Genomic DNA, 23537 nt, shown 5'->3' with positions numbered 1-23537 from the left:
ACAGGTGGGAAGATGGAAACAGAGGACCTCTGGGACCACACACCTGGCAAACCCTGCACGAGAGGCTGAGGCAGGAGATCACCAAGAGCTGAAGCCAGCCTGGACTACATAGTGATGAAACTGTCTCCACACAACATTAAAAAAGAAAAAAACCTGGGAGAAGCACTACCCACAAAGTATTTCTGCATAGAATGTTTTTGTAAAGTTGTATTGCCAGATGAGAAGCATGGTAATGAGCCACATGTCACTGCCTGGGGCTGGACACTTGCTCTGCCGGTGGGCAGCCGTTTTGGTTGGTTTGGTACCGGGGACTGAATTCGGGTCCTTGCGCTTGAGAAGCAGGTGCTGAAACCACTGAGCTAAATAAATCCCCGGCCCTGGGCAGCAGTTTTGACAGCAGTCTAAAAACAGGTCTCCCGTTCCAGTGTGCACATCCCCTAATAACCTGTCCCTACCAACTCAAGAAGGCACGTTCCATAGGAAGCACAAGAACACTGCCGCCACATCTCAAAGCAGACTGGAAACGTAATACAAGGCAGTTGGCCAATGGCCGTGAAACACTCCAATTTGATGGGAGTGGGGCTGGGGATTTAGCTCAGTGGTTTTGCCGTGTGCTGCACAAGCACAATGACCAGAGTTCGATCCCTGGTACTAAAAAAACCCCAACAAATTCAGACACCAGATGTGCCAAGGCAAGTAGGCCACTAACACCAACCTGCCCTGTGTCACGCTGGGGCTGTGTTCCTTCACCCTCTACAGGGTGTTTCAGTCACCATTTCCACCATTCATGTGTTGAACATTTTATTACTTTTATTTTAGCCTCAATGCTAATAAAAGGGAGATCATAGATTTGATGTAGTTTTCAAATCCACACCAAAACATTAGGATTAAAATGAATTCTTGCCAACCACCCATTTTGCTATTTGCTGAGCAGATAATCTGTGCCAGTCATTGTGAAAAAGTCTTTATTTTAAGAAAAAAATTTAGTTAACAAAAATTTTTTAACAAGTTTCACTTAGCAAAATACACCCAAAAGGAAATCACATTACAAAGAAAGCTTTAAGTCAAGGCCTCACCAATTCCTACAGTATTAGTATTGTGTCTCAATTCTCAAAACTAACTTTTTAAAAAGCTTAAACTTAACCTAAAAGATTTAAATGAAAATATAAACTAGAATGAACAAACATGAGAAATGTTCCTCTTTGAATTAGGGATCTAGCACCTTTGAGTTGTCCAAAAAGTACATCTCCCCAAGGTGTTCACGGGTCGGCGCCAAGGATCCAAAGTTTCCTTAACATACTTAACTACTTAACTCAGGAAACACCACTCCAAGTATACTACCCAAATGTTAATCGAGAAAAGCGGAAGGAAGAAAATAGTTTTAGTTTACTCAATATCACATGCTAGAAGGAAAGTTTGCATGAGAAAACACTGAAGAGGTAATTTTTTAATCCAGATTTCACAAACTCATGGTGCAAAATGGGTCCCACAGCTTCCTCTAGTCATAAACTGCTCCTCACTGCGTGTCGGCTGCCTGTGACAATTTGATCGAGGACTTCAACCTCCCTAAGCAACTAGTCATACCCCCCCATGCTGTTCTGACCGCTGTAGCTGGCCCCATAGCAGCCACTCACTGACTGGCTCTCTAGGCCACTGTAGGTGGCCTGGGCGGCTGACACCCCCATGCCCTGCATCACCTGGCTGCTGTAAGCCCCATTGCTGGCCCCCGTGGTGGAATTGAGAAAGAGTTCTATGTAGCGGTGCTGCATGTTGGCCCTGTCCTTAGACATGGCTGCCACAGCTTCCTCGTGGGTGGCGAACTCCACATCGGCCTCCCCCGTCACTCTGCCGTCAGGCCCGATCTCGATGTGCACTCTCACGGGGTTGAGTGGTGAGAAGAAGTTGTAGATGTCGTTCTCGGTGGCTTTGTAGGGCAGCCCCCTCATGTGGACACAGTGGCCAGTGGTGCTCTGCACTGTGAACTCGCCGTCTCCGTATCTGTGGTCGTACATGCCGGAGAGACAGTAGCTGAGGTCTCTCCCAAACAGGTCGGTGGTGAAGCCGTAGCCATCGCTGAGGCCGCTATACTCCTCATAGCCCCCGTAACCTGCACTGTAGGCCCCGGAGCGCATCCTCTCCAGGCCTGCCTGCTTCACAATGCCAATGTACCTCCGTGCTGTGCCGGGACGGTCATAGGGCCCAGGCCGTTGCACGGACATGAACTTCAGGGGTGGGTCTGAGTACGACCTCACCTCCTCCTGGCTGCTCTTGAACACCTCGATGTACCTGTGCCCGATCCTCTCCTTGTGCTTCCCGAGTGCCTTCTCAGCCAGCTCCTGCGAGGCGAACTGCACGAAGGCCTCACCTGTGATCTTGCCCTCGGGGTCCACAGGCAGTGTGATCCCATTTGGCACGATCTCCAACCCTGAGAAAAACTGCACGATCTCTTCCTTTGTGCATCCAAATGGGAGTCCCCGGAGCCGCACAAAGCCATCGTTGGCGGTGTCAGCGCTGTTGGGACCGCTGTGCTTCAACACCCAATCCATCTCGGTTCTGTGAGACTTGAACACCTCAATGTACCGGTGCCCCATGCTTTCCCTGTCTTTTTTCAGGGCCATTTTGACATCATCTTCAGACTCGAGTTCAACAAAAGCCTCACCACTCTGCCTGCCTTCTCTAGTGTAAATGAAATGGACACCTGCCACCCCATCACGAATCGTGCAGTCGGAGAGAAAGTTCTGCACGTCCTCAATCGAGCAGGACCAGGGCAGCCCACGGAGCTTGACCACATAGCCTTCACCTCCCTCAGGGCCCAGCATCGTGAGCACTCGGCCAGGCGGTTGCTAGACAAGCTTGGGCGCAGCTGTGTGGCTGTAAGAAAGCAAAAACTACTTTACATGATTTTACTTTTAATAGGCATGACAAGAATAAGAAAGCAGCAACAGAACTGAAGCACCAAGAACAGCCAGGCCAGGCCCCTGGAGTCCTACAACATTCGCCAGGCCAAGGCAGAAAGATCCCTAGACATGGTTTAGAAGCCAGCCTAGGAAACAGAGCACACCGTCTCAAAAAAAAAAAAAAAGAAAAAGAAAAAAAAAATTAAGAAAGAAAACATACATTTCAGAGCTATGAATCAATGCCAGGTCATTCAATAAGAAGCAAAGAGTAAAGAATGAAGAGCAGAACAGTGATCTGCAAGTTTTGGTATAAAAGTTAAGTATGTTTTCTTGGTCAATTACTACAAGCTTTCAAAGGGAAGAAAAGAGAATGAATTTGGATGCAACATTTAGAAAGATTAAAAAATTTTCACAGCTCAGTGTGTTGACATACATCTATAGTCCCACATACTCCAGAAACTGAGGCAGGAGGATCACTTGAGCCAAGCTAGGACTTTAGGGCCAGCCTGTGCAATACAGTAAGACCATGTCTCTTAAAAAAAAAAAAAATCAAAACTAGATAATCAGCATTACATCAAGGAAACCTATAGATAGCAAACAATCATTGAACAGATAACCTATAGAAAACTTTTGCAAATTATGTATTTGACAAGGGATTAACATTCAGGAATCTTTGGTGTTGCTGTAATCCTAGCATTAGAGCTGGCTAAGTAGGAGGATCACAAGTACCAGCCTAGTTAGGGAAATTTGACCCTGTTTCAAAAACATTGAGACAAAGTCCCTGGGTTCAATTCCCACTACCAAAAAGAAAAACAAAAAACAAAATAACAACAAAGCCATTGGGCAAATAAACAATGCTCCCATTAGCAACAGTTTTTGGGGGTTTTTTGGTACCAGGGATCGAACTCGGGTCCTTGCACTTTCGGGGCAGGCAGTGGAACCACTGAACTAAATCCCCGGCCCAGCAACAGTCTTGAATAAGTCTTTCTCTGGGCGGTGGGGTCAGGTCCAGGCAAATGCCAGTTCAACAAGGCAGCCTGAGCCACCCAGTGAGCAGACCACCCACCTTCGGAACATTAGTTGTACACACAGCAAGTAAGGGCTGAACTGCTGGACTTTAGGTCTACGTCCACAGGGAAGACACTACAAGGCCTGCATTTTGCTGCCAATGTGGAAAGGGTACCGGGACAAAAAATAAGCCGTACCTTCACATCCAGTGGGGCCGAGATGCCTCTGCTGACACGGTCAAGTGCACACAGCACCTGAAGCTAAACTCATGTGACAGAGAGGGCAAGCAGGCAGGATGACACTGGACTGTGTGTAATCCCAAACACTCCAGGAGGCTGAGGTGGGAGAAACTGAAAGTTTGAGCCCAGGCTCAAACATTTAGCTCAAAAAATACAAATTGAATGGACTGGATGCAGCTTAGGGTGAAGGGCCTGGATTCAACCCCCAGTATCACCAAAAGACAAGTCAATGATAATTGCGACATAAAACCCTAAAGCAGTAAGGTAAGCTCTGAAGAAGTAGTGAGAATGAGATGCCTATCAACACACCTCCATGATGCAGACTCCACTCACTTTATCTACTCCCGACCAAAGATGACAGGAACACCCCCCATGCATGCCTATTTAGAACAGTGAAGAACTCAGATTCCTTCATACCCCCTAGTAATAGTGCAATGCCACAAGCAAAGTAACTCAAAAATGCTGCCAATATCAAGCACCAGGAACTCATTCACCACCTAAACTGAGGATGTGGCACAGACCCTCACTGGGTACTACACCTCCCAGGCCTCATCCAAAACCCCACAAGCAGCTACCACAGCCCCCCTTCTCTCCTGCCCACCACAGAAATTTGTGTTTTATTGTGCTTCTGGGGGTGATGAGCCTAGGACCACAGATAAAGGTAGGGGCTCCTGGGACTCCTCCAGGCCCAGCACTGTCTGTCCTGGGTTTATGAACATTCCTCGCTCACACAGAATCTCGTGGTGCCACGAAATTGTTCCCAGCCTTAGGCCCAGCATCCTCCTGGAGTATGAGCTATCATCCACTATCTCCTCCCTGAATCTTCCTCCAATGACCCCTACCATTCCCCGGGGGGCCCTAGGCACTGCTGTCAATTACTTCTGGAAGTCTAAGGCTGACATTTCAAAAACCCACTCTGGAATTGCACTTTCCTCATCCAGTCCCTTCTCTCTTGTTCTCATCACCCAGCTTAGACCCCAACTACAATGTTGAGCCCCCTTACGTAAAAAACAGCACTTGGTGGGGCAGGGATTTAGCTCAGTGGTGCTGCCATCTGCTTCGTAAACACAAGATCCTGAGTTCCATCCCCGGTATCAGAAAAGAAAAAAGAAACAGCATTTGGTAACCTCAGCACTCTGGGCAGCAAGTTCAATCCCAGCCCGGGCAACGCGGCAGGATCCTGTTTCAAAAAATAAAGAGCTGGGCCGGGGATTTAGCTCAGTGGTTTTGCCGCCTGCCGTGCAAGCGCAAGGACTGCATTCGATCCCCGGTAACAACAAAAAAAACCAAAAACCAAAAAATAAAGAGCTGGGCTATAACCCAGTGGGAAAGGTTTGGGTTTAAATCCCAGTACTGCCAACAAAACAAAAACAACTCAACAAAATCCATGACCACTCCGGAAGATGCACATTTGGCTGTCCCATGGCCACACTAGCAAGCCAGCTCCACACACCAGGAAGTGTGTCTTGAAGGCCAGGGTTTCCAAGGCTCAGTGCTGCTGACACTCTGGACTAGACAGCTCTTTGTTGTTGCTACTGACCTGTACAAAGTCAATGTGTACCTGCAACCCCTGTCTCTACCCACTAGAGGCCAGTAACACCCCTCACTCAAGCAGCAATAATGAACACTGGGCAAACATCCCCAGAAAGGTAAGGCTGCCCCGAGCTGGGAATTTGTAGGTAACGGAATATCAATCTCTGAGGAGAGCCCCCACACCCCTTAGGCATCAAGACAACCCTGCAGTCTTTTTTTTTTTTTGATAAAGGGGATTGAACTCAGGACCTTCTGCTTGTGAGGGAGGTGTGGTGCCCCTGAACTAAATCTAAATCCCCTGCCCAATTTTATTTCTGAGACAGGTTCTATGGAGTTCAGGCTGGCCTTGGAAGTGATTCTCCTGCCTCAGCCTCAAGTGCTGGGATTACAGGTGTGGATGGGCCACCATGCCAAGCCAACCCTGCCGTCTTATTCCACACCTACTTCCAAGAGAGGTTGGGACACCTGAAGGGAAGTCCCAACGTTCAAGCATTGAACAGCATTGAACATTGGTCAACAACAGGGAGCTGCCTCTGTTTCCTTGTAGATGATCATGCACAGCTCTGCTCTGGGCCCCAACCCAGAGAAATTCCTCTTCTATCTTCACTATCCACTGAGCACTGTGCCTCCCCTGTGAAAACTCCACCCAGAGTCCCTAACTGAGCCTCCCACGGTCCTCCCTCCACTGCCACCTCTACCTATGATGGAAGGGCATTGCTCTACCTACTGAAGGAAAGGACAAACCTTTACTGTTCTCAAAGTAGAATGTAACCACTCGTTCCGGGGAAACCCTCTCTCCAGGTGGCCCCACCTATTCCAGAGTCTCCATTATCTCTGGGCTTGGGACACACAAGTTTGGGGCTTCCTAAGGCTGACTGGTGAATATAACTATTGTAGTGTCCTGACACAAATGAACTCCCTATGCTCTTGACTTGTACAGCATTCCAACTGCAGGATGAGTAACCTTACCTGCATCTACCCAGAAATCCCAGGAAAAACTCAAGTCATCTCCAACATCCCCCTAACACTGAAATCCAAACTCAGGTGATCCTCTTCTTCACAGAACTCACCCTAAACCCTATTCATTATTCGATTTCAACAATGGTGCTCTTTAAGGGTGGGGATCATATCCCCAAATTCCTATTGTAAATTGAGAATACCACAGATTAAAAAAGACTTAAATCAAGTATGGAGGAACATATCTGTAATCCCAGCTACTTGGAAAGCTGAGACTGAAGGCTCAAGCCTGGATCACACAGTGAATACCACCCTCAAAAGAAAAACAAAAAACAAAAAATTGAGGGCTTGCGAGGGAAGGGGATAAAGCTTACTTAAAAATAAATGAGTAGGGAGCCGGGGATTTAGCTCAGTGGTTCTGACGCCTGCCTTCCAAGCACAAGGTTACTGAGTTCGATCTCTGGTACAAAACACAAGCAAACAAATAAAATGAGTAGGGATGTAACTCTGCGGTAGAGTAGTGGCCTAGCATATGTGAGGCCCTGGGCTCCATTCCTAATGAAAAAGAAAAAATTGTCCACACAGCATATTGAACCTCACTGCTTTCCCACCCTATCTTAAATGTCCTGAAATCACTTATATAAGCCCACAAATAAGCAAAATCGCACATATTCCTTTATGCTATTTCTTTTTTCAGGGGGGTACCGGGGATAGAACTCGGGACACCTTGTGCTTTCGAGGCAGGTGGTGGAACCACTGAGCTAAATTCTCGGCCCTATCCTATTTTAATTCCAATAAAAATCACCTACTCCTTGCTACCCTCCTGTCCACAGCTCAAGGGTCACTTCCGTGTCCTCAGCATTTCCTCAGACCTGACACCCCAGGATCCCCTGCCTTTGCTCCGCACGTGGCTGCCCCCCCCCCCCCGCTGATGCACGCGCTAATTCTCCCTCCAGTCTCTGCCAGCCTAATTCCGCTAATTTAATCCCCAGATCTCTGCTCTAACCCATCCCCTTTCTACAAGAGCGTCCCACTTCCACACTCCAAATTCCGGGTCCTGTGCCCTCCTAGTATAGTCGCTGTGTCAAGTGTCTTCGGGGCCGCCCAGGCGGCGCCTGGGAACAGACTCTGCCCCACGCCGGCTCGGCCAGAGGTGACCGAGTGGCAGCGCCGGCCCGGGCCGCGAGTGATTTAGACGCCGCCCCGAGGGCCCGGGCACAGCGCGTGGGCTCCAGGAGGCGCTTCCTCCGGGAGGGAGCCGTTTCCGGTCCAGGCAGGGAGCGCGCTGTCCTGAAACTCGGACTGGGCTACTTTTGCGCCATCTCTACTTCCCGCCCCGTGCTCGCTAACTACTCTCAGCTGCGCAGAGTTCCGAGTCCCGCTCGAAACTAGGCTGGGGCGACTCACCTGGGCGTGCGCGGGCGGCAGCGGGGCACACGGTGGGCACTCGGGTCGGTCGTCCTGCGGAGGAGAACAGAGACGAGCGTCGGCGGGGCCCGGCAGGCGCACTCGCGCGCCGCGAACTTCCCGCGATTGTTACATAAGGCGGGGGCCGGACACCGGCCATCTTGCCCCGCACCGCACTTCCGCCAGCCCGCCAGCCCGCCCGCCGCAGCCCAGCCCGGCCCAGCCCGGCCCGGCCCGGCCCGGCCGCCTCCCCCTCCCCGCCAGCCAACTCACCGAGGTCGCAACTGGCGCACGGCCTCCGCGCGGCCGCAACCACTCCCGGGGCGGGGGACAGGCGGCGGGCGCGAGTGCTTTTGGCGGGAAGCGCGCGGCGGCGAGAAGAGCGAAGCGCGGCCTGCGCGCCACGGAGCCAAACTGCGAGACGAGCGCGAGCGCCGCGCAGGAAGGGGCGGGCGGGCGGGGCGGCTTCCGGGGGGGAGGGGCGGGCGGGCCGGAGTCCGCGCTCGGGTCACGGGGCGGGGCGGCACCGCCCGCCGGGGCGCAGCCAATGGGAGCGAGGCCTACAGGTGTGGTCGAGCACTGACGGCGGTAGGGATGGGGGATGTGGGATGTGGGAAGGGTGGCCCCAGCGGCCTCGCGCGGCAAGACTACGGGCCAAAGGTACGCAAGCGCGCTGAGTTCGTCGAGTGGGACCGAAAAGCCGACCCGTCCACGGAACAGCCAGCCCCAAGCACACGATCTAAGTGACACGTACGGATCACAAGACTTAAAAGATTCCCGCAGGATTCAAATGCACGGAACACGTCTGGCTCTCGCTTCGAACAGACCGGTAAGGATCTAAGCCATTACGCGCTATTAACATTTGCCTGAAAACGACAGCAAACGTGGTTCTGTGTAAATACGGGAGCTCCTTTTTAGACACAGCCTGAAGTATCTGGACGAAACGGTGTGAAGGCTGGGACGTGTTTATAAATTATCCACAATGTTAGTAGGTGGAGATACTGTAGAACAAAAACTCCATGCCTGGGTGACAGGCATAGGGGAGTTTAATATTCTGCTTCTGTGTTTGAAAATAGTCTATAATAAAAATGCTACCAACTCCACTTCATTGCTCATTCTTACTATCAGAGTAAGCTTTTCAGGACTCAGTATTCAGCTATCTCTGGAGGGGAGAGTAAGAAACCACACTCAAGTGAAACTGTTCTGAAGGAAAACTAGCCGCAAAACTGATGTATTCAGAAAGAGCACCCTCTATGAAAATGGTCTACACTGCCTAAAAATTAACTTTGCTTAAAATTCTCTTCCAATATGCACTACTTGGAATTCTAGCCGTCTGGCACGGTGCCTGACTGGCATTCCATAATCTAAGGCCAAGGAGAAGTCACTTGTTTCCAGGTGGAATGTGGATGACTGGAGTTCAAGTTAAGAGTTCAGGTGGTATATGGAGAATGAATGGTGGGAACTGATGCAGGGAGCTGGGAAGGAATAAAACATGTCTAGGAAAGATCATGGTGAGACCGGAGAATGTGAAAGAATCTGAGTGATGCTCAAAGAAATTTACCAAGCCAAGTGTGGTGGCACAGGGATTAGCTCAGTTTGGGGTTCTGAGGAAGTGACATTTAGACAGAAGCACAGCAGGGTGGGAACTCAGTTATAGAATTCCATGCAGAAAAAGAAAACTAGGGCTGGGGATTTAGCTCAGTGGTTCCACTGCTTGCCTCGCAAGCACAAGGACCTGAGGTTCGATCCCCGGTACCAAAAAAAAAAGAAAAAAGAACTCTTCTTCCCATACAGCTAAGGTTTAAAAATACAAGTTAGCAGCCTATGTTGCTTTTTCTCAAATTCTTGTATTTTTTAAATACAGCCCTTTGCCATATGTTTTAGTTGAACAGTATTAATAGTTTTATTTTGCAGTCAGACATTTTAATCTATGTATTCAGCTCTCATGAAATTCATGAAACAGACCTGGAGCTACCACTTCTGCTGCTTGTGTCTGTGGGTCTAGGGAGGCAAAATTCTGGGGTGGTACAGTTCGAGAACAGAGCCCAGACCCATTTGTTGGTGATGTCTTCTGATTCTGTGGGAAATGAGAGTTAATGGCCTAAAAAACCTCCTCCAAAGCAGCAATTCTTATCAAGTTCAATTCAGTGGGTCTTAAACATTTCATGCTATACTGGACTCACTTGACAATATGATGCAAGCGTGGACCAACCTCAACTAAGATATGCACCAAAATACACAACTGTATTTTTCAGGGGTTCACAGTATCAGCCCTGAAAACCTTGACCCAATTTACACCTGTATCAAGTCCAAAACACAGACCTATCCTAGGAGTTAAGGACCAAGAAGCTCCAAATGGATTATGATGCTATTAACATTTTGAATTCTGCTCTATTCCTTTTTTTTTTTTTTTTTAGACCAAATCTTGCTCTGTAGCCCAGGCTGGCCTTGAACTCACAGCAATCCTCCTGCCTAAGCCTCCAGAATGCTAGGATTACAGGTGTGTGCCACCCAACCTGGCTATTACTACATTTTATCCACTGAAGAGGGTATGTCATGATCTAGATTCGACAGGAGAGCAGTTTTCTGTCATCCTTTAGTTATGGGCCCCTTTTCTTAGCTTGCTTACTGTAGCTAAGTCTGGGATAATAAAAATGCCCTTATAAAAAAAATTTTAAACAACAACTTATTAGGGCCAGGGATTTAGCTCAGTGGCCTGCCTTGAAAGCACAAGGTCCTGAGTTCCATCCCAAGTTACAAAAAAAAAAAAAAGTGTGTAACAACTACTGCTGAGCATGGTGATGCACACCAGTAATCCCAGCACTATGGAAGGAGATCACCATGAGTTTGTGGCCAGACTGGGTATATAGTGAGGTTAAAACCAGCATGAACTACATAACAAGATCCCCTTTCAAAAAAACCAAAAACAAGGCTGGGGATTTAGCTCAGTGGTGCTGAGCCTGCCTCGAAAACAGAAGGTTCTGAGTTCAATCTCCAGTACCACACACACACACAAAAAAGCACAAGGACCTGAGTTTGATCCCTGGTACCAAAAAAGAAAAAAATTATTATTAAAAGGCAAAGATGACAGTATAATGTAATGTTAGGCAAATCATATCTGTAGTGATTGTTTTACAGTTAACGTAAGAAGCCAGGTGTGGTGATGCACCTGTAACACGAGTACTCAGAGGTGGAAACAGGAAGATTAGAGTTTAAGACCAGTCAAGGCTACTGAGGCTGACCAACAACAAAGACAAAAAAATTAAGGAAAAAAAATTTGTTTCCAGTACTGAGGATTGAAGGCAGGACTTTCTCATTAAGCTATATCCTCAGCCCTCTTTTTCTATCTATCTATCTAATCTATCTATCTTATCTATCTAATCTATCTATCTATCTAATCTATTTATTTATTGGTACCAGGGATTGAACTCGGGACCTTGCACTTGTGAGGCAGGCGCTGGTACTGAGCTAAATCCCTGGCCCTTTCAATTTATTTTTTACATCTTGAGACACAGTCTTGTTAAACTGCCCAGGCTGGCCTTGAATTTGTAGTCCTCTTGCTTTTGCCTCCCAGAATGCTGGGATTACAGCTGTGCCTGAAAGGTACAACCTTTTACCCTACATAGAACAAGCAATAGTTGGTTGCTGTATTGGTTACTGACTGCATTTTGTGAATGACTCAAGAAATCAACACCTTGCTAGGCTTGGTGACACACAACTATATTCCTACTTCTTGGAAGGCTGAGGCGGGAAGATCTCAACAGCATATCTAAGAAGTTCGTGTCCGAAGGTCCTGCTAAAGGAAACAGTGGATAGGAAGAGGATCCCAGATCACTACCTAGGCACCAACTTTTCTGAGGCCCTCCCTAGGTTTTGGCCGCTGGCCCCCAGGGAGTCCCTGACCACACCCCTCCAACAAGGGGATCCTTGAGCCTGCAGGGTGGGTTGGCATAGTCAGAACCAGTGTTAACAGGCCACTGGGCCACAGCATATTGCCGAGGGAGAGAACGATTGAGGAGGCCCAGAACCTAGAGATGCCGATGCTCATGAGACTACAGTGCCCACAAAGCCGAGTAAATCACACTCCAGGGAGGGCAAAAAGTGCTAGATCTAACCACCCATTTTTAACGGGGGGAAAACACACACAAGCACTCAAACTCCATTACAAGCATTCATAAACTGTTACAGAATAAAAACTTTCTGGTTATAGCAGAAAAAAAAAGGAGTCACTGAGTTTTGAATTTGTAAGAAATGAACAGAAAGAACAATGGCCTGGCAAATCACATGAAAGTACACAAAACAAAAAAGGGCAGAAACAACAGTGGGTAAGATGCAAGGAACACTGATGTCACCCAGAGATCCTCTTCAACATGTGTATAAGTAGACTTCAAGAAGCAGCAACTGATTACTGCTCCTTCCCTCAACCCCAGTACTGGGGACTGAACCGACAGCCTTTGCTCTGAGCTAAATTCCCAGCCCTTTTTAAATAGTTTTTTATTTTTATACAGGGTCACTTGTAATCCTGCCTCAGCCTTCCGGGAGTTCTGGGACTACAGGCATCCACCACCATGCCCAGCTGGTATTTGATTTTTGTCATGTCAAAGAGATCTTTTCATAGAATTCTCTTAGCCTATAAAGCTATTTTGACGTGTATTTCTATATTTCTATCTATAATCAAATTGAAATTGAGTTTCCATTTCCAAACAGTTTTAGTTTCAGAGGACAATTTCACTCACTCAAGAATTCAGATAGGAATATCCTAAATAAAACAGTCCAAATTCAGCAATACAGAAAAGCAATAACAATATAATAACCAAGATGGACTTCAGGAGTGCAAGGTTAATCTCTATAATTCAGGATCCTGCTATATCATGGGAGACAAAGTATGAGGTAAATTTTTGGGTGTCTTTTGTGTGTGCACATATTGGGAATTTAACCCACAGCATTCCCACTGACCTACATCACCAGCCTTTTTTTGTTTTTTGGTGCCAGGGATCGAACTCAGGACCTTGCGCTTGCAGGGCAGGCGGCAGAACCACTGAGCTAAATCCCCAGCCCTTTTACAATTTTTAAATTTTGAAATAGCTCTTAAGAGTTAGCTTTTGGGGGCTGGGATTTAGCTCAGTGGCACCGTGCCTGCCTTCCAAGTGCAAGGTCCTGAGTTCAATCCCCAGTACCATAAAAAAAAAAAAAAGTTAGCTTTTGGAATGAAGTATTTTTGTAGACACTCTCATTGGAATGAGGACACCTTGTAAGGTGATTATCATTTTACAGTAAACACAAAAAGCAGAGACTGAAACATCACCACAGGAATGAATGGAATCAGAAAACCTAGACTATGGGGAAGGAGCTTGTAGGCAAACACCCTGCTATGTTTGACAAATATGTCACACAGAAGAGAATCCTTTTAAGTTGGGGACTGCCGGGTCTACTCACACTAGAAATGGGGGTGGTACAAATTGAGATGTGCTATAATGTAAAATTCATATTAGATTTTGAAAACTTCATATGGAAAAGGTTAACTTATTATACTACACACAAAATATCCTAGAGGTATTAGGTTAAATTACTATTAAAGCAAACCACATTTTTTAACTATCTGGAAGTGTAAAATTACATGCCATGACTTACATTATATTTCTATTGGCTAGCACTTGTTCTGGATTAGAACATAATTTAAGAGATTACCTACGATACCTCCTCTCTACCAAGGTGGAACACCTTGTTTGGATCCTGATTCAAACCAGCCATACAAAAAACATTTAAGCAGTCTTGCAAGCGCAAGGACCCGAGTTCGATCCCCAGAACCAAAAAAAAAAACCAAAAAAACATTTAAGCAGTCTGGTCCTGTGCAGCTCTGTGGCAGAGTGCTTCCTTAACATGCACAAGGCCCTGTGATCCATCCCTAGCACTGGGGAAAAAAGTAAAGATATTACCAAGGAGCTTTCAACTATGTATTTTTTAAAAATGTGAACTATGAGTGTTGCAGTGACGTACACCTATAATCCTTAAGAGGCTGAGACAGGAGGCCAGCCTGGGCAGTTTAGTGAGGCCACCTCAAAAACAAAGGGGGGGCCAGGGATTTAGCAGTGGCGCTGAACCTGCCCCCCAATTGCAAGGGCCTGAGTTCAATCCTGGGTACAAAAAGGGGTGGGGGGGCTCGGTGGTAGAGCTTGCCTAGCATGCATGAAGCCTTGAGTTCAATCCTCAGCATTCCCCCAAAAGATGTGCAGAAAAACCTTATGGGGGCCCAGGGAATTAGTTTAGTGGTGCTACACCTGCCTCACAAACGCAAGGTCCTGAATTGGATCCCCAGTACCAAACAAAAAAAAAACTTACAGGGAATTAGGGAAGCTGCTCATTGTCAAGAACACTTTCTCTTGACATGTTTCAGACCCTGGGGTTCCAGCACAGCAACCCCTATCCCCCAAAAAAGATCTTATAAAATGGTCTGGGATTGGCTGTAAAATAAGCTGGGCTGGTCTTAGTTGAGCTCACTTCTCCCTCTGCTCACCCAGGCCTTTGTAAGACACTGGCTCAGCACAGGGTGGGGACAGGGCTCCTGTCAGATCCAGGTCCCAGTTGAACCCTGGGCAAGTGATTTCTCCCAGGCTCCATTTTCTCATCTGTGCCATGGGTTAATAAGCTCTTTTAGTCTGGTGCTGAGCACACAGGAAAGGGAGACAACTCTTGTGTGCCTGGACTTAGGAAGAGTAATGGTGGTTAAATGCTCTGGGGCCTGGTTGGTCTTTTGGCTCTCAAAGGACTTTCTTTGGCCTGATACTTCCTCCTAAATCACATTTGCACTTGAGAATTTTAGTGAAAGAACCTTCATAATGCACCCTTAAATGAAAACCTAAGTCACTTGCCAGCTTTAAAAAGTAGTAATGAGCCAGGGATTTGTCTCAGTGGTTCCACTGCCTGCTTCAAAAGCACAAGGTCCCGAGTTCTATCTCCAGTGCCAAAAAAAAAGTAATAATGGGGCCCGGGGATTTACCTCAGTGGTTACACCGCGCTTGCAGATGCCAGGACCCAAGTTCGATCCCTGGTACAAAAAAAAAAAGTAATAAAGAAAAGAACATTACAAAAAAAGGTAGGGGGGACCAGGGATTTAGCTCAGTGGCACAGCAGCTGTCTCACAACCAAAAGGTCCAGTTCGATCCCCAGTAGGGGGTGGGAGGGAAGTGAGGTACAGGGCTAGCAATGCAGCTGGGTAGAGAAGCATTTGCATAGCACACAGGGGGCCCTGGGTTGGATCCCCAGGACAGATGAAAAATAGTTAAGTTAGAAAAAAAGACCTTAAAGTGTAAAAACAAATCTTACAAAATTTTATACAAGAACATAAACCTTCCAGTGCAAAAGATGGAATTGCTTTTAAAGTAATCTCTTTTTTTTTTCTTTTGGTACCGGGGATCGAACTTGGGACCTTGCGCTTTCGAGGAAAGCGCTGGAACCACTGAGCTAAATCCCTAGTTGTCCGAAGAAATCTCTTTTAAGGGCCAGGGATTTAGCTTAGTGGTTCCAGCCCCTGCCTGGCAAGCGCAAGGTCCCGCGTTCAGTCCCCCGTACCAAAAAAAGAAGAGGAAGGAAGGAAAGAAATCTCTTCAAGAATTAGCCTTTTGGTACCAGAGACTGAACTCAGAACCTTGCAGGTGCGCCTCTACTGAGCTAAATCTCGGGCCCTAGAATTAGCACTTTTAAAGCACTCCTTTTCAGGGAAGAGGGGTGGAAGGGGAGGGAAATGGGAAAGAAGATATCCAATACAGGTACAAATTCCCAATGATAAATGTTAGCATTGTGTATATCTAAAATGTACCAATAAATGTTTTGCTTCAAAAAAAAAAAAAAACAAACTCCTTTTTGCGGACAGACCCTAATATAAGTATGTACTTTTGTCTTAACCGAGTAACCGGAAAATCTCATTCTTATTAAAAAGTAAGACAGGTAGATTTCAAGAACACGATTAAAGTAGAAGAATTAGTACTGTGGCGATGGCTTTGTGAATAGTCGCTGGCGGCAGCCGGTCACAGGAGTGGCGAGGACAAGCGAACTGGCGCTCCACACCTGTAGTAGTATGCACAGCGAAAGGAAAGGTCGGAGGCGGAGCTCCGCGCAGATTGCCAACCCAGCGGGCGCGGGCACGCGCGGCGCCACGAGGAGACAGAAAAGGCCGCGGGTACCGAGCTTCGTGGGCGGGGCGCTCGACCTTGTGCAATCCAGGCTCCCGGCCACGTGGGCGCAGCCGTCGTTTCCCTGGGGCCCTGCGCCGGCCACACGCGGCCCTCGATTCCTGCCGCCACCCGAACGGCAAAAAAAATCCGCCACGCCGGCCCCAACCCGTGAAACTAGCCCCGAGGGTGCGTCGCCCGCACAGATCCCGCTTTGCTGATCGATCTCAAACGCCAGCTCGCGGTCGCAACACGAGGCTGAGACCCTATTCCACCTGGGGTGCGGAGCGCGACCTCAGATCACGCTTCCCCGAGCCCAAACCCAAGGCCTTGGTACCAACAAGAGGACCCACTCCCAGTACAAGCGCGGTGCGGGCCCCGACGTCAGATCCGCCTGAGCCCAAACGCCAACCCAGAGGTCCCACCATGAGAAACCTATTGGTGCGGAACCCACCTCCCTGGCTGTAAGCTCCAGCCCCACAGTCTTACTCCGGGTGCTCCCCAGCGGCCTCACCTGCGGCTCCGAGTCTCCGAGCTTCCGTCTCACACCGGCGACTCGGTCGTCCCTCGGAGTACCTAGAGGGTGGAACGCGGGAGACTTGGCAGTTGCGGCACAGGCCGTTGGGGCTTGTTTACTGTCACCATGGAAACCCCAGCAGCGCGCGGGCGGAGCATCCGCGAGGCGGAGTCAACCAGCGCGCGGCGGCCCGGCTCCCGCCCGTCGAGCGCACGAGGCGCTTCCGGAAAAAGCCGTCCGGCTCTCAGCTTGCCCGGCCCCGACTCGGCCCCGCGCTCCGGGCACCAGGAACGGCAGCCCCGACAGCCCCGGCCCCCTACCCACCGCCAGTGCCGGCGCGACCGCGACTGGCTTCCTCCGACCCCACCTTCCTCACGAAGACGCTGCGAAGTGCTGCTTCCACGACGGAGCCGGAAGGACGCAAGGACGGCGGTGGGACGGGGCTTCGGCGGCGGAAGTCCGTGGGCCGAACCGCGAGGGCCCCATTGTGACGCACCCAGAACGGGCCCGGGGATTGGTCAGCCGGGGCCCAAAGAAAGGAGGGGGCGGGGGCGGGGGCGGGGGGGGAGGGAGCGTGCCGCAGGCGCAGACGCGGCCCTGTGGGGGAAGGGAAGCCTGGAGGACGCCGGGCGAGCCGCGCGGAACCCGGAACCGAGTGTGGAAGACACCATGTACGAGCAAGGAAGGGGAGCCCAAGATCTCAGAGAGCGAGGACTGGTCGGCTTCGGGAGTGGGACATCCTGAGCCCCGGTGCTGGGGAGACACCGTCATGTGCCTTCGCGGGCACGCGGTCCTCGGGCGGCGAGCCTGACCCCAGCCTGGCCTTCGGGGGCAGTGCCGGCGGTCGTTGTCCCCTCTGGCCCGCTCCCACCCTGGACAGGGCTGACGGCTTCCGGACCGCGCCGAGGATTCAAGCAGACGGCCAGATTAGTGTCGGGGGCCGAGGGTCGTCACCTCAGAGGGCTGGGGCAGAGCAGTGGTGGAGCCGCAAAAGCTGCTGAGCAATATTGTACTCTTCCTAAGTATAGTCACACGCATCACTGTTAAGAACAAAAGCAAATCTGAGAACAACTGTGGCTGGTCTTTCTCTTTTTTTTTTTTTTTTTTTTTTTTTTGTGGTAGCGGGGATCGGTCCCAGGTCCTTTTGCTTTCGAGGCAGGCGGCAGAACCACTGAGCTAAATCCCCGGCCCAGGTCTCATTTTCTGATGAACATAGGCGGGTTTTACAAACTACAGACCTCATATGAGGCCTCTCTCTGAGGCAGTGAAAGGAGAGGAGAGATCACAGTTCAACCCTAAAACAGTACAGAAAATGAATAAACACCTCTTCCCCAACTTGAATGCCCACTGGTTTTTCTTCAGTGACAGCTGCTCCAGCCTTCAATCTCCAGCGCCCACCACCCCACCCCACCCCACCCCCGCGCCAAGTTAGGATGGTCAGGCATGGTGGGTGCCACTTTACTGTAATACCCATTACTCAGGAAACAGAGGCAGAAAAATTGAAAGTTCAAGCCCAGCCTGGGCAATTTAGGGAGACCCTGACTCAAAAAGGGCTGGGGACCAGGTGAGTGACCTATGCCTGTAATCCAGCCACTTACCACTCTAGGAGGCTGAGGCAGGAGGATCACAAGTTTGAGCTCATCTTGATCAACTTAATGAAACCCTGTCTCAAAAAAGGGGGGGGGGGCGGTGCAGATAGAATAAGCCCGTTTCCTTGGACTGACCACAGTCACTGTGCTAACCCAGACACTATCACAAGCCCTCTTTAACATTTTCCTGATGCTTCGTGATTCCCAAGGTGTGTGATCTCCCTCACTAGCAACTAAGAATCCTAGATAATAGCCCTCAGAATCGGGAATACATCAATTCACTGAAAAAAATTAGTGTTTGAAGCAGGGCATGGTGGCACATGCCTGTAAACCCCAGCTCTGGGGAGGCTGAGGCAGAAGAATCACCTCGAGTTCCAGGCCAGCCTGAACTGCACAGCGAGACCCTGTTTCAAAAATAAATAAATAAATTTGTGTTTGACCCTAAGTGTGTCTCTGGTAGTTTGATGAATAATCGCCAGTATAAGTAAACTTCTATATTTATATATTAAATAACATAACATACACACAAAGATAAAACCCCAGAGCCTATATGATAATGAGAAAAATATGAAAAGATCAGATCTTCACATATAAATGTGAATGCAGTATGGGATTTTGGATTGGGTTCTGAGACAGCAGAAAGAAATTAGTAGAGGGCCAGGGATTTAGCTCAGTGGTGCCACTGCCTGCCTCACAAATGCAGTGTCCCATGTTCAATCTGAAAAAAGTGGGGCTGGGAATGTGGGAATGTAGCTCAGAGGGAAGACCCTGGGACAACCTCAGCACTGCAAAAACAAAAAATGTTAACTGGTGAGAGGTATACAAAAACTTGACTACCTTTGTAAATTTTCTTACCTAAAATTATTCCACAGTAAGCCTGGCATGGTAGTGCACACCTGTATCCCCAGGACTCTGGAAGGCTAAAGCAAGAAGATGGAAAGTTTGAGCCCATCTTGGACCATTTAGGGAGTTACAAAGACCTTATCTCAAAGTCAATAAGTCTCAAAGATGTTCTTCACGCAGGGACCCTGGGTTCAGTTTCTAGTACTGGAAAAAAATTTCAAAATAAAATTTTCATTAAATTCTGTCTGGAGGCATAGCTCAGTTGTAAAGCACACTTTCAGCATGTGCAAGTATGTCTCACTACTATCCCACTCAAGCAAACACAGGGCTACTTCCAGGTACAGAGAAAATTGTGCCAAAGGTGCCATTTTTTAGCAGTGCTGCACATCAAGCTCAGCTACTCTGGAAGCTGAGGTTGGAGGATCACTTGAGCCCACAAGTTCAAGACCAATATGGGCAGCACTCCAAGAAACCCATTTCCAGAAATAAAAAATTAAGGGACCCAGTGATACAGCAATGCTACTTCTGGATATACTATATATCCAGAAGAATTCAAAGGAAGGACTCAAATATTTGTAGTTATGTTCACAGTAGTACTAATAGTCAAAAGATGGGTGCAACCCAAATGACCACTGACAGATGAGTGGATAAACAAGATGTGGATATACACACAAGGGAACATTAATTATTCTACTTTAAAGAAAGGAAATTCAGACACCTGTAACAGTATGCATGAACTTCAGGTATGCTGCTGAATGAGCCAAGTCACAGATTCCACCTCTGTGAGGTACCCAGGGCACTGGAATCCACAGGCACTGGAGCTCAGTAGGTGAAGAGAGTTGTTTAATGTGTGCCAAGTTTCAATTTTGTAAGATAAAGAGAGTTCTGGAGAATGGTTATGCAATCATGTGAATGTCATTTACACTATGAAACTGTACGCTTCACAATGGTTAAAATGATAAGATAAATTTTATGTATATTTTACTACAATTAAAAAGTAAGGGGCCAGGGATTTAGATCAGGAAAGCGCAAGGTCCTGAGTTTGATCCCCGGTACCAAACAAACAAAATTTAGAGGCAGGAACTGTGACTCTGAGGTGTAGTGTTTGCCCAGCATAGGTGAGACCTTGGGCTCCATCCATAGCACCAAATGATAATAGTAATAATTGGAAAAAATTAAGCAGACGTTCTCAGTGACCCTGGGCAGGTTTCAAGTCCTCAATGGACCCTGTATCCCACAGTATACCTTCACATTTAGAAAAAGGATGGCAGGGCATGATGGCACACACCTGTAATCCCACCACTTGGGAGGCTGAGGCAGGAGGATTGCCATGAGTTTGAGGTCAGCCAAGGCTACACAAGGAGCTCGAGGCCAGCCTATACTACATAGGGAGAGAGCCGGGTGTGGTGGCACATGCTCGTAATCCTAGTACTTGGGAGGCTGAGGCAGGAGGATCATTGTGAGTTCTAGTCCAGCCTGGGCTACATAGTGAGTTCAGGGCCAGCCTGAACTACAAAGGGAGACCCAGTCTCAAAAAAAAAAAAAAAAATGGGGGTGATGGTTCACACGTAATCACAGCATTCAAGAGGCTGAGGCAGAAGGTTCACCTCAACTTTGAGGCCAACCTGGGCTACACATAGTGAGACCCTATCTCAAAAATACAAATGAAAAAGGTGGGGCCCACGATTTAGCTCAGTGGCACCATGACTGTCTGGCAAGCACAAGGTCCAAGTTCGATCCCTGGTACCCCAAAGGAAAAAAAAAAAAGTTACGTGAAAGAAAAAAGGAGGGATCGCCGGGCACGGTGGCACATACATGTAATCCCTGTACTCTGGGAGGCTGAGGCAGGAGGATCACAAAGGAGTTCAAGCCCAGCCTGCCAACTTCGTAATTTAGCCAGGCCCTGTCTCATAAACAAATAAAATAAGAGGCTGAGGATGTAGCCCAGTGCCAAACAAAGCCCTGGGTTCAATCCTTAGTAGCCAAAAAAGAAAAAGGAAAGGGCTCAGAACAACCATCTTCAATCTGCCAGCCTTCTGGCTGCCTGACTTCTAAAGGCCTGGAATCACTTTATCTGAGAAATCTTGCTAATGATTGTAATTACCTCATGATGAGCTTGTTTGTGTTAGGGAGTTTCACCTGTATGTATGTACCGATAAAGTGTGGCCTTCTGATATGTCACCCTCCCACTTTCCGGGCCACTAAATCTCCATTAGTCACCCATGAAACCTGCCCTAATCTGAGTGAACTCCTACTGAGATCACCCCATCTTAAGAATTGAAAGCAGAGTGGGAACAGGGGGAGCACAGGGCTGGGAGGCTGAGGCAGGCAACGTACAAACCCAAACCCGACCTGGGGTAATTTAGTAATTTAGCAAGACTCTGTGTCAACATAAAACAACAGAATCCAGGCACGGTGGTGCACACCTATAATCCTGCCATTCCAGAGGCTGAGGCGGGAGGACTGCTGCCTGTTTGAGGCCAGCCTGGGTTACAAAGTGAGGCCCTGTCTCAAAAATCCAAAAATAGGGCCAGGGATTTAACTCAGTGGTTTCACTGTCTGCCTCGAAAGTGCAAGGTCCCGAGTTCGATCCCCGGTACCAAAAAAAAAAAATCAAGGATCTGCCACTTTCTATCTAGATGACATTATACAAGTCTGTCATGTGTGAAGATGATATAAAACTGCCCATCTCTTGGGGTTACAATAATTAGCTATCAGTGCCACACATGCCTGTAATACCAGTACTAGGGAGACTGAGGCAGAAGGGTGGAAAGTTCAAGGCCAGCCTGGGCAACTTAGTGATAACCTGTCTAAAACTGAAATGGAAGCAATGAGAGGAACTCAGAAGTAATGCTGCCTACCTAGCATGGGTTCAATTGTGTCATTGCAAAAAAGGGAAAAGAGATTGATGATAATATAAATACCTTGTCCCACACAGTCCTGGGCAGATGACTGCTGCTGCAGGTAGGAGAGCTGGGTTTCTGCACAGAAACAGAACCTGGCTTTCCTGGGGACAGGGCTGAGCTGCTTTTGGGTTCTTGCTGTTGTAGCAGGTCCGAGGGACACGGATCCTGTGTGCAAACATGACTGCTCACCTGCAGCTGGGATCCTGGAGGCTGTCACACCACCCTTCGGATGCACCACCCTGGGGCCCAAGGACCTATGTCATGGGGTCGGTCCCCATGCTGGGAGTGGGGAGGCCATGCTCTGGGAGCTTCTCTGTTCCAGACAGCCAGCCTGAGCATCATAGTCTGGTTTCCAAAGTCTCAAGCAGTAGCCGGTCTTCTGCCAAGTGCAAGACAGAACCAGTCCAGCCACACCTGAAGGGTTCTTACATTTTAATTATTTAGTGCAGGGGATGGGCCTGGGGCCTCAGGCATGCTAGGCCTGTGCTCGCCACTGAGCCACACTTCATTTGCGTTTTTCCTCCCTGATCCTCGTTTCTGCACACCGCTGCTTTCGCAGTGCTCTCTGAGGCCGTATGGTCAGAGATGAGTCAGTCACACACATGAGGAGGAGGAGGGGGAGGAGGCGACAACTCAGAGTCAGTTGTTCCCACGTCTCTGGGAAGTGGGAGCGTGTGTCTGGGAACAGTGAGGGCTAGGGCTGCTGCAGATCTGTGGGTGCCCTGAGTTCTGATCAGGGTGCAGGAAGGAGCCCTGCAGTTGTCAGCACTGCAGATGCAGGCACCATTGGGTGCTTAGAGATCTTTAGAGAGATTTTGAAATATTTCGAAATATTTCATAATTCAGAAATTCTATTACTGTGGGTGTAGCGGTGCAAGCCTGTAATCCCAGCATTCAGGAAACTGAGGCAGGATTGTGCTGGAGGCTAGGGCGACCACTGCGGTCTGAGCCAGTGTGCACAAGCCCTGGTTATCTCCCATCCCTGCCCCCAGCATCCCAGGGTTCAGCAGCAGGGCCTGTGGCCCAGGGGACCCATGAGAAGAGAGAGGAGGCAAGCACAGGGAGCAGTGTGGGCAGGATGGGGAGCACCCTGCGAGGCTGAGGCAAAAGGACTGCAAGTTTGGACCCAGCCTGGATAATCTAGCAACTTGTCAAGACCCTGTCTCATTTCTCAAAATCTAAAACTAGAGGTTCCATTTGACTCAGCTATACTTCTTTTTGGTATTTTCCCAAAAGAATTAAAAGCATCATACCACAGCAATATATGTTTATAGCAGCACAATTTGTAATAGCTGAAGCTTATTTTTTGGTTTTTTTTGGTACTGGGGATGGAACTCCAGGACCCTGCACTTTTGAGGCAGGTGGCAACACCACTGAGCTGAATCCCGGGCACTGTAATAGCTAAATCTTGGAAATAGCCCAAATCCAAATCAACTGACAAGTAGATAAAGAAGATGTGTTTTTTTTATATAA

General features: G+C 48.6%; 2 protein-coding genes and 1 long non-coding RNA gene across 6 annotated transcripts in view; 1 reads left to right on the top strand and 2 right to left on the bottom strand.

Annotated features, from left to right (window-relative positions):
• Rasgef1a (RasGEF domain family member 1A) overlaps positions 1–16769 on the bottom strand; it is a 99283-nt gene extending 82514 nt beyond the window's left edge. The window contains exons 1-2 of one of the 2 annotated variants that reach the window (XM_087210746.1): positions 16724–16769; positions 8042–8095 (exon numbers count right to left, since the gene is read on the bottom strand). The gene's annotated coding sequence lies outside the window, so the exon portion shown is untranslated. Of the gene's footprint in view, positions 1–8041; positions 8096–8314; positions 8368–16723 lie in introns of those variants that run through there. The other variant, XM_087210744.1, reaches the window with a different exon arrangement.
• Positions 949–16785, bottom strand: Hnrnpf (heterogeneous nuclear ribonucleoprotein F). Of its 3 annotated transcripts, none has more exons than XM_013069013.3 (3): positions 16724–16785; positions 8042–8095; positions 949–2871 (listed from the first exon to the last, which is right to left on the bottom strand). In XM_013069013.3, the coding sequence occupies exon 3, from the start codon at positions 2817–2819 to the stop codon at positions 1575–1577; it is 1245 nt and encodes a 414-aa protein (XP_012924467.1). In that variant the 5' UTR covers positions 2820–2871; positions 8042–8095; positions 16724–16785; the 3' UTR covers positions 949–1574. The 3 variants fall into 3 exon arrangements, with proteins under 3 accessions (XP_012924467.1, XP_087066874.1, XP_087066875.1); XM_087210748.1 differs by lacking the exon at positions 16724–16785 and adding an exon at positions 15039–15086; XM_087210749.1 differs by lacking the exon at positions 16724–16785 and adding an exon at positions 8315–8399.
• On the top strand, positions 8824–12694 carry LOC110347372 (uncharacterized). The gene is made up of 2 exons (XR_015451134.1): positions 8824–10541; positions 12550–12694. It is a non-coding gene; the product is annotated as an uncharacterized LOC110347372 (long non-coding RNA).
• Positions 16786–23537: the final 6752 nt, after the last annotated feature.

Source organism: Heterocephalus glaber, unplaced genomic scaffold (genome assembly GCF_053883595.1).
Source record: "Heterocephalus glaber isolate CG9 unplaced genomic scaffold, H.glaber_assembly_v1.0 deba00001195, whole genome shotgun sequence".
Lineage (NCBI taxonomy): Eukaryota > Metazoa > Chordata > Mammalia > Rodentia > Bathyergidae > Heterocephalus > Heterocephalus glaber.
This window is presented reverse-complemented; position numbering and strand designations above follow the sequence as displayed.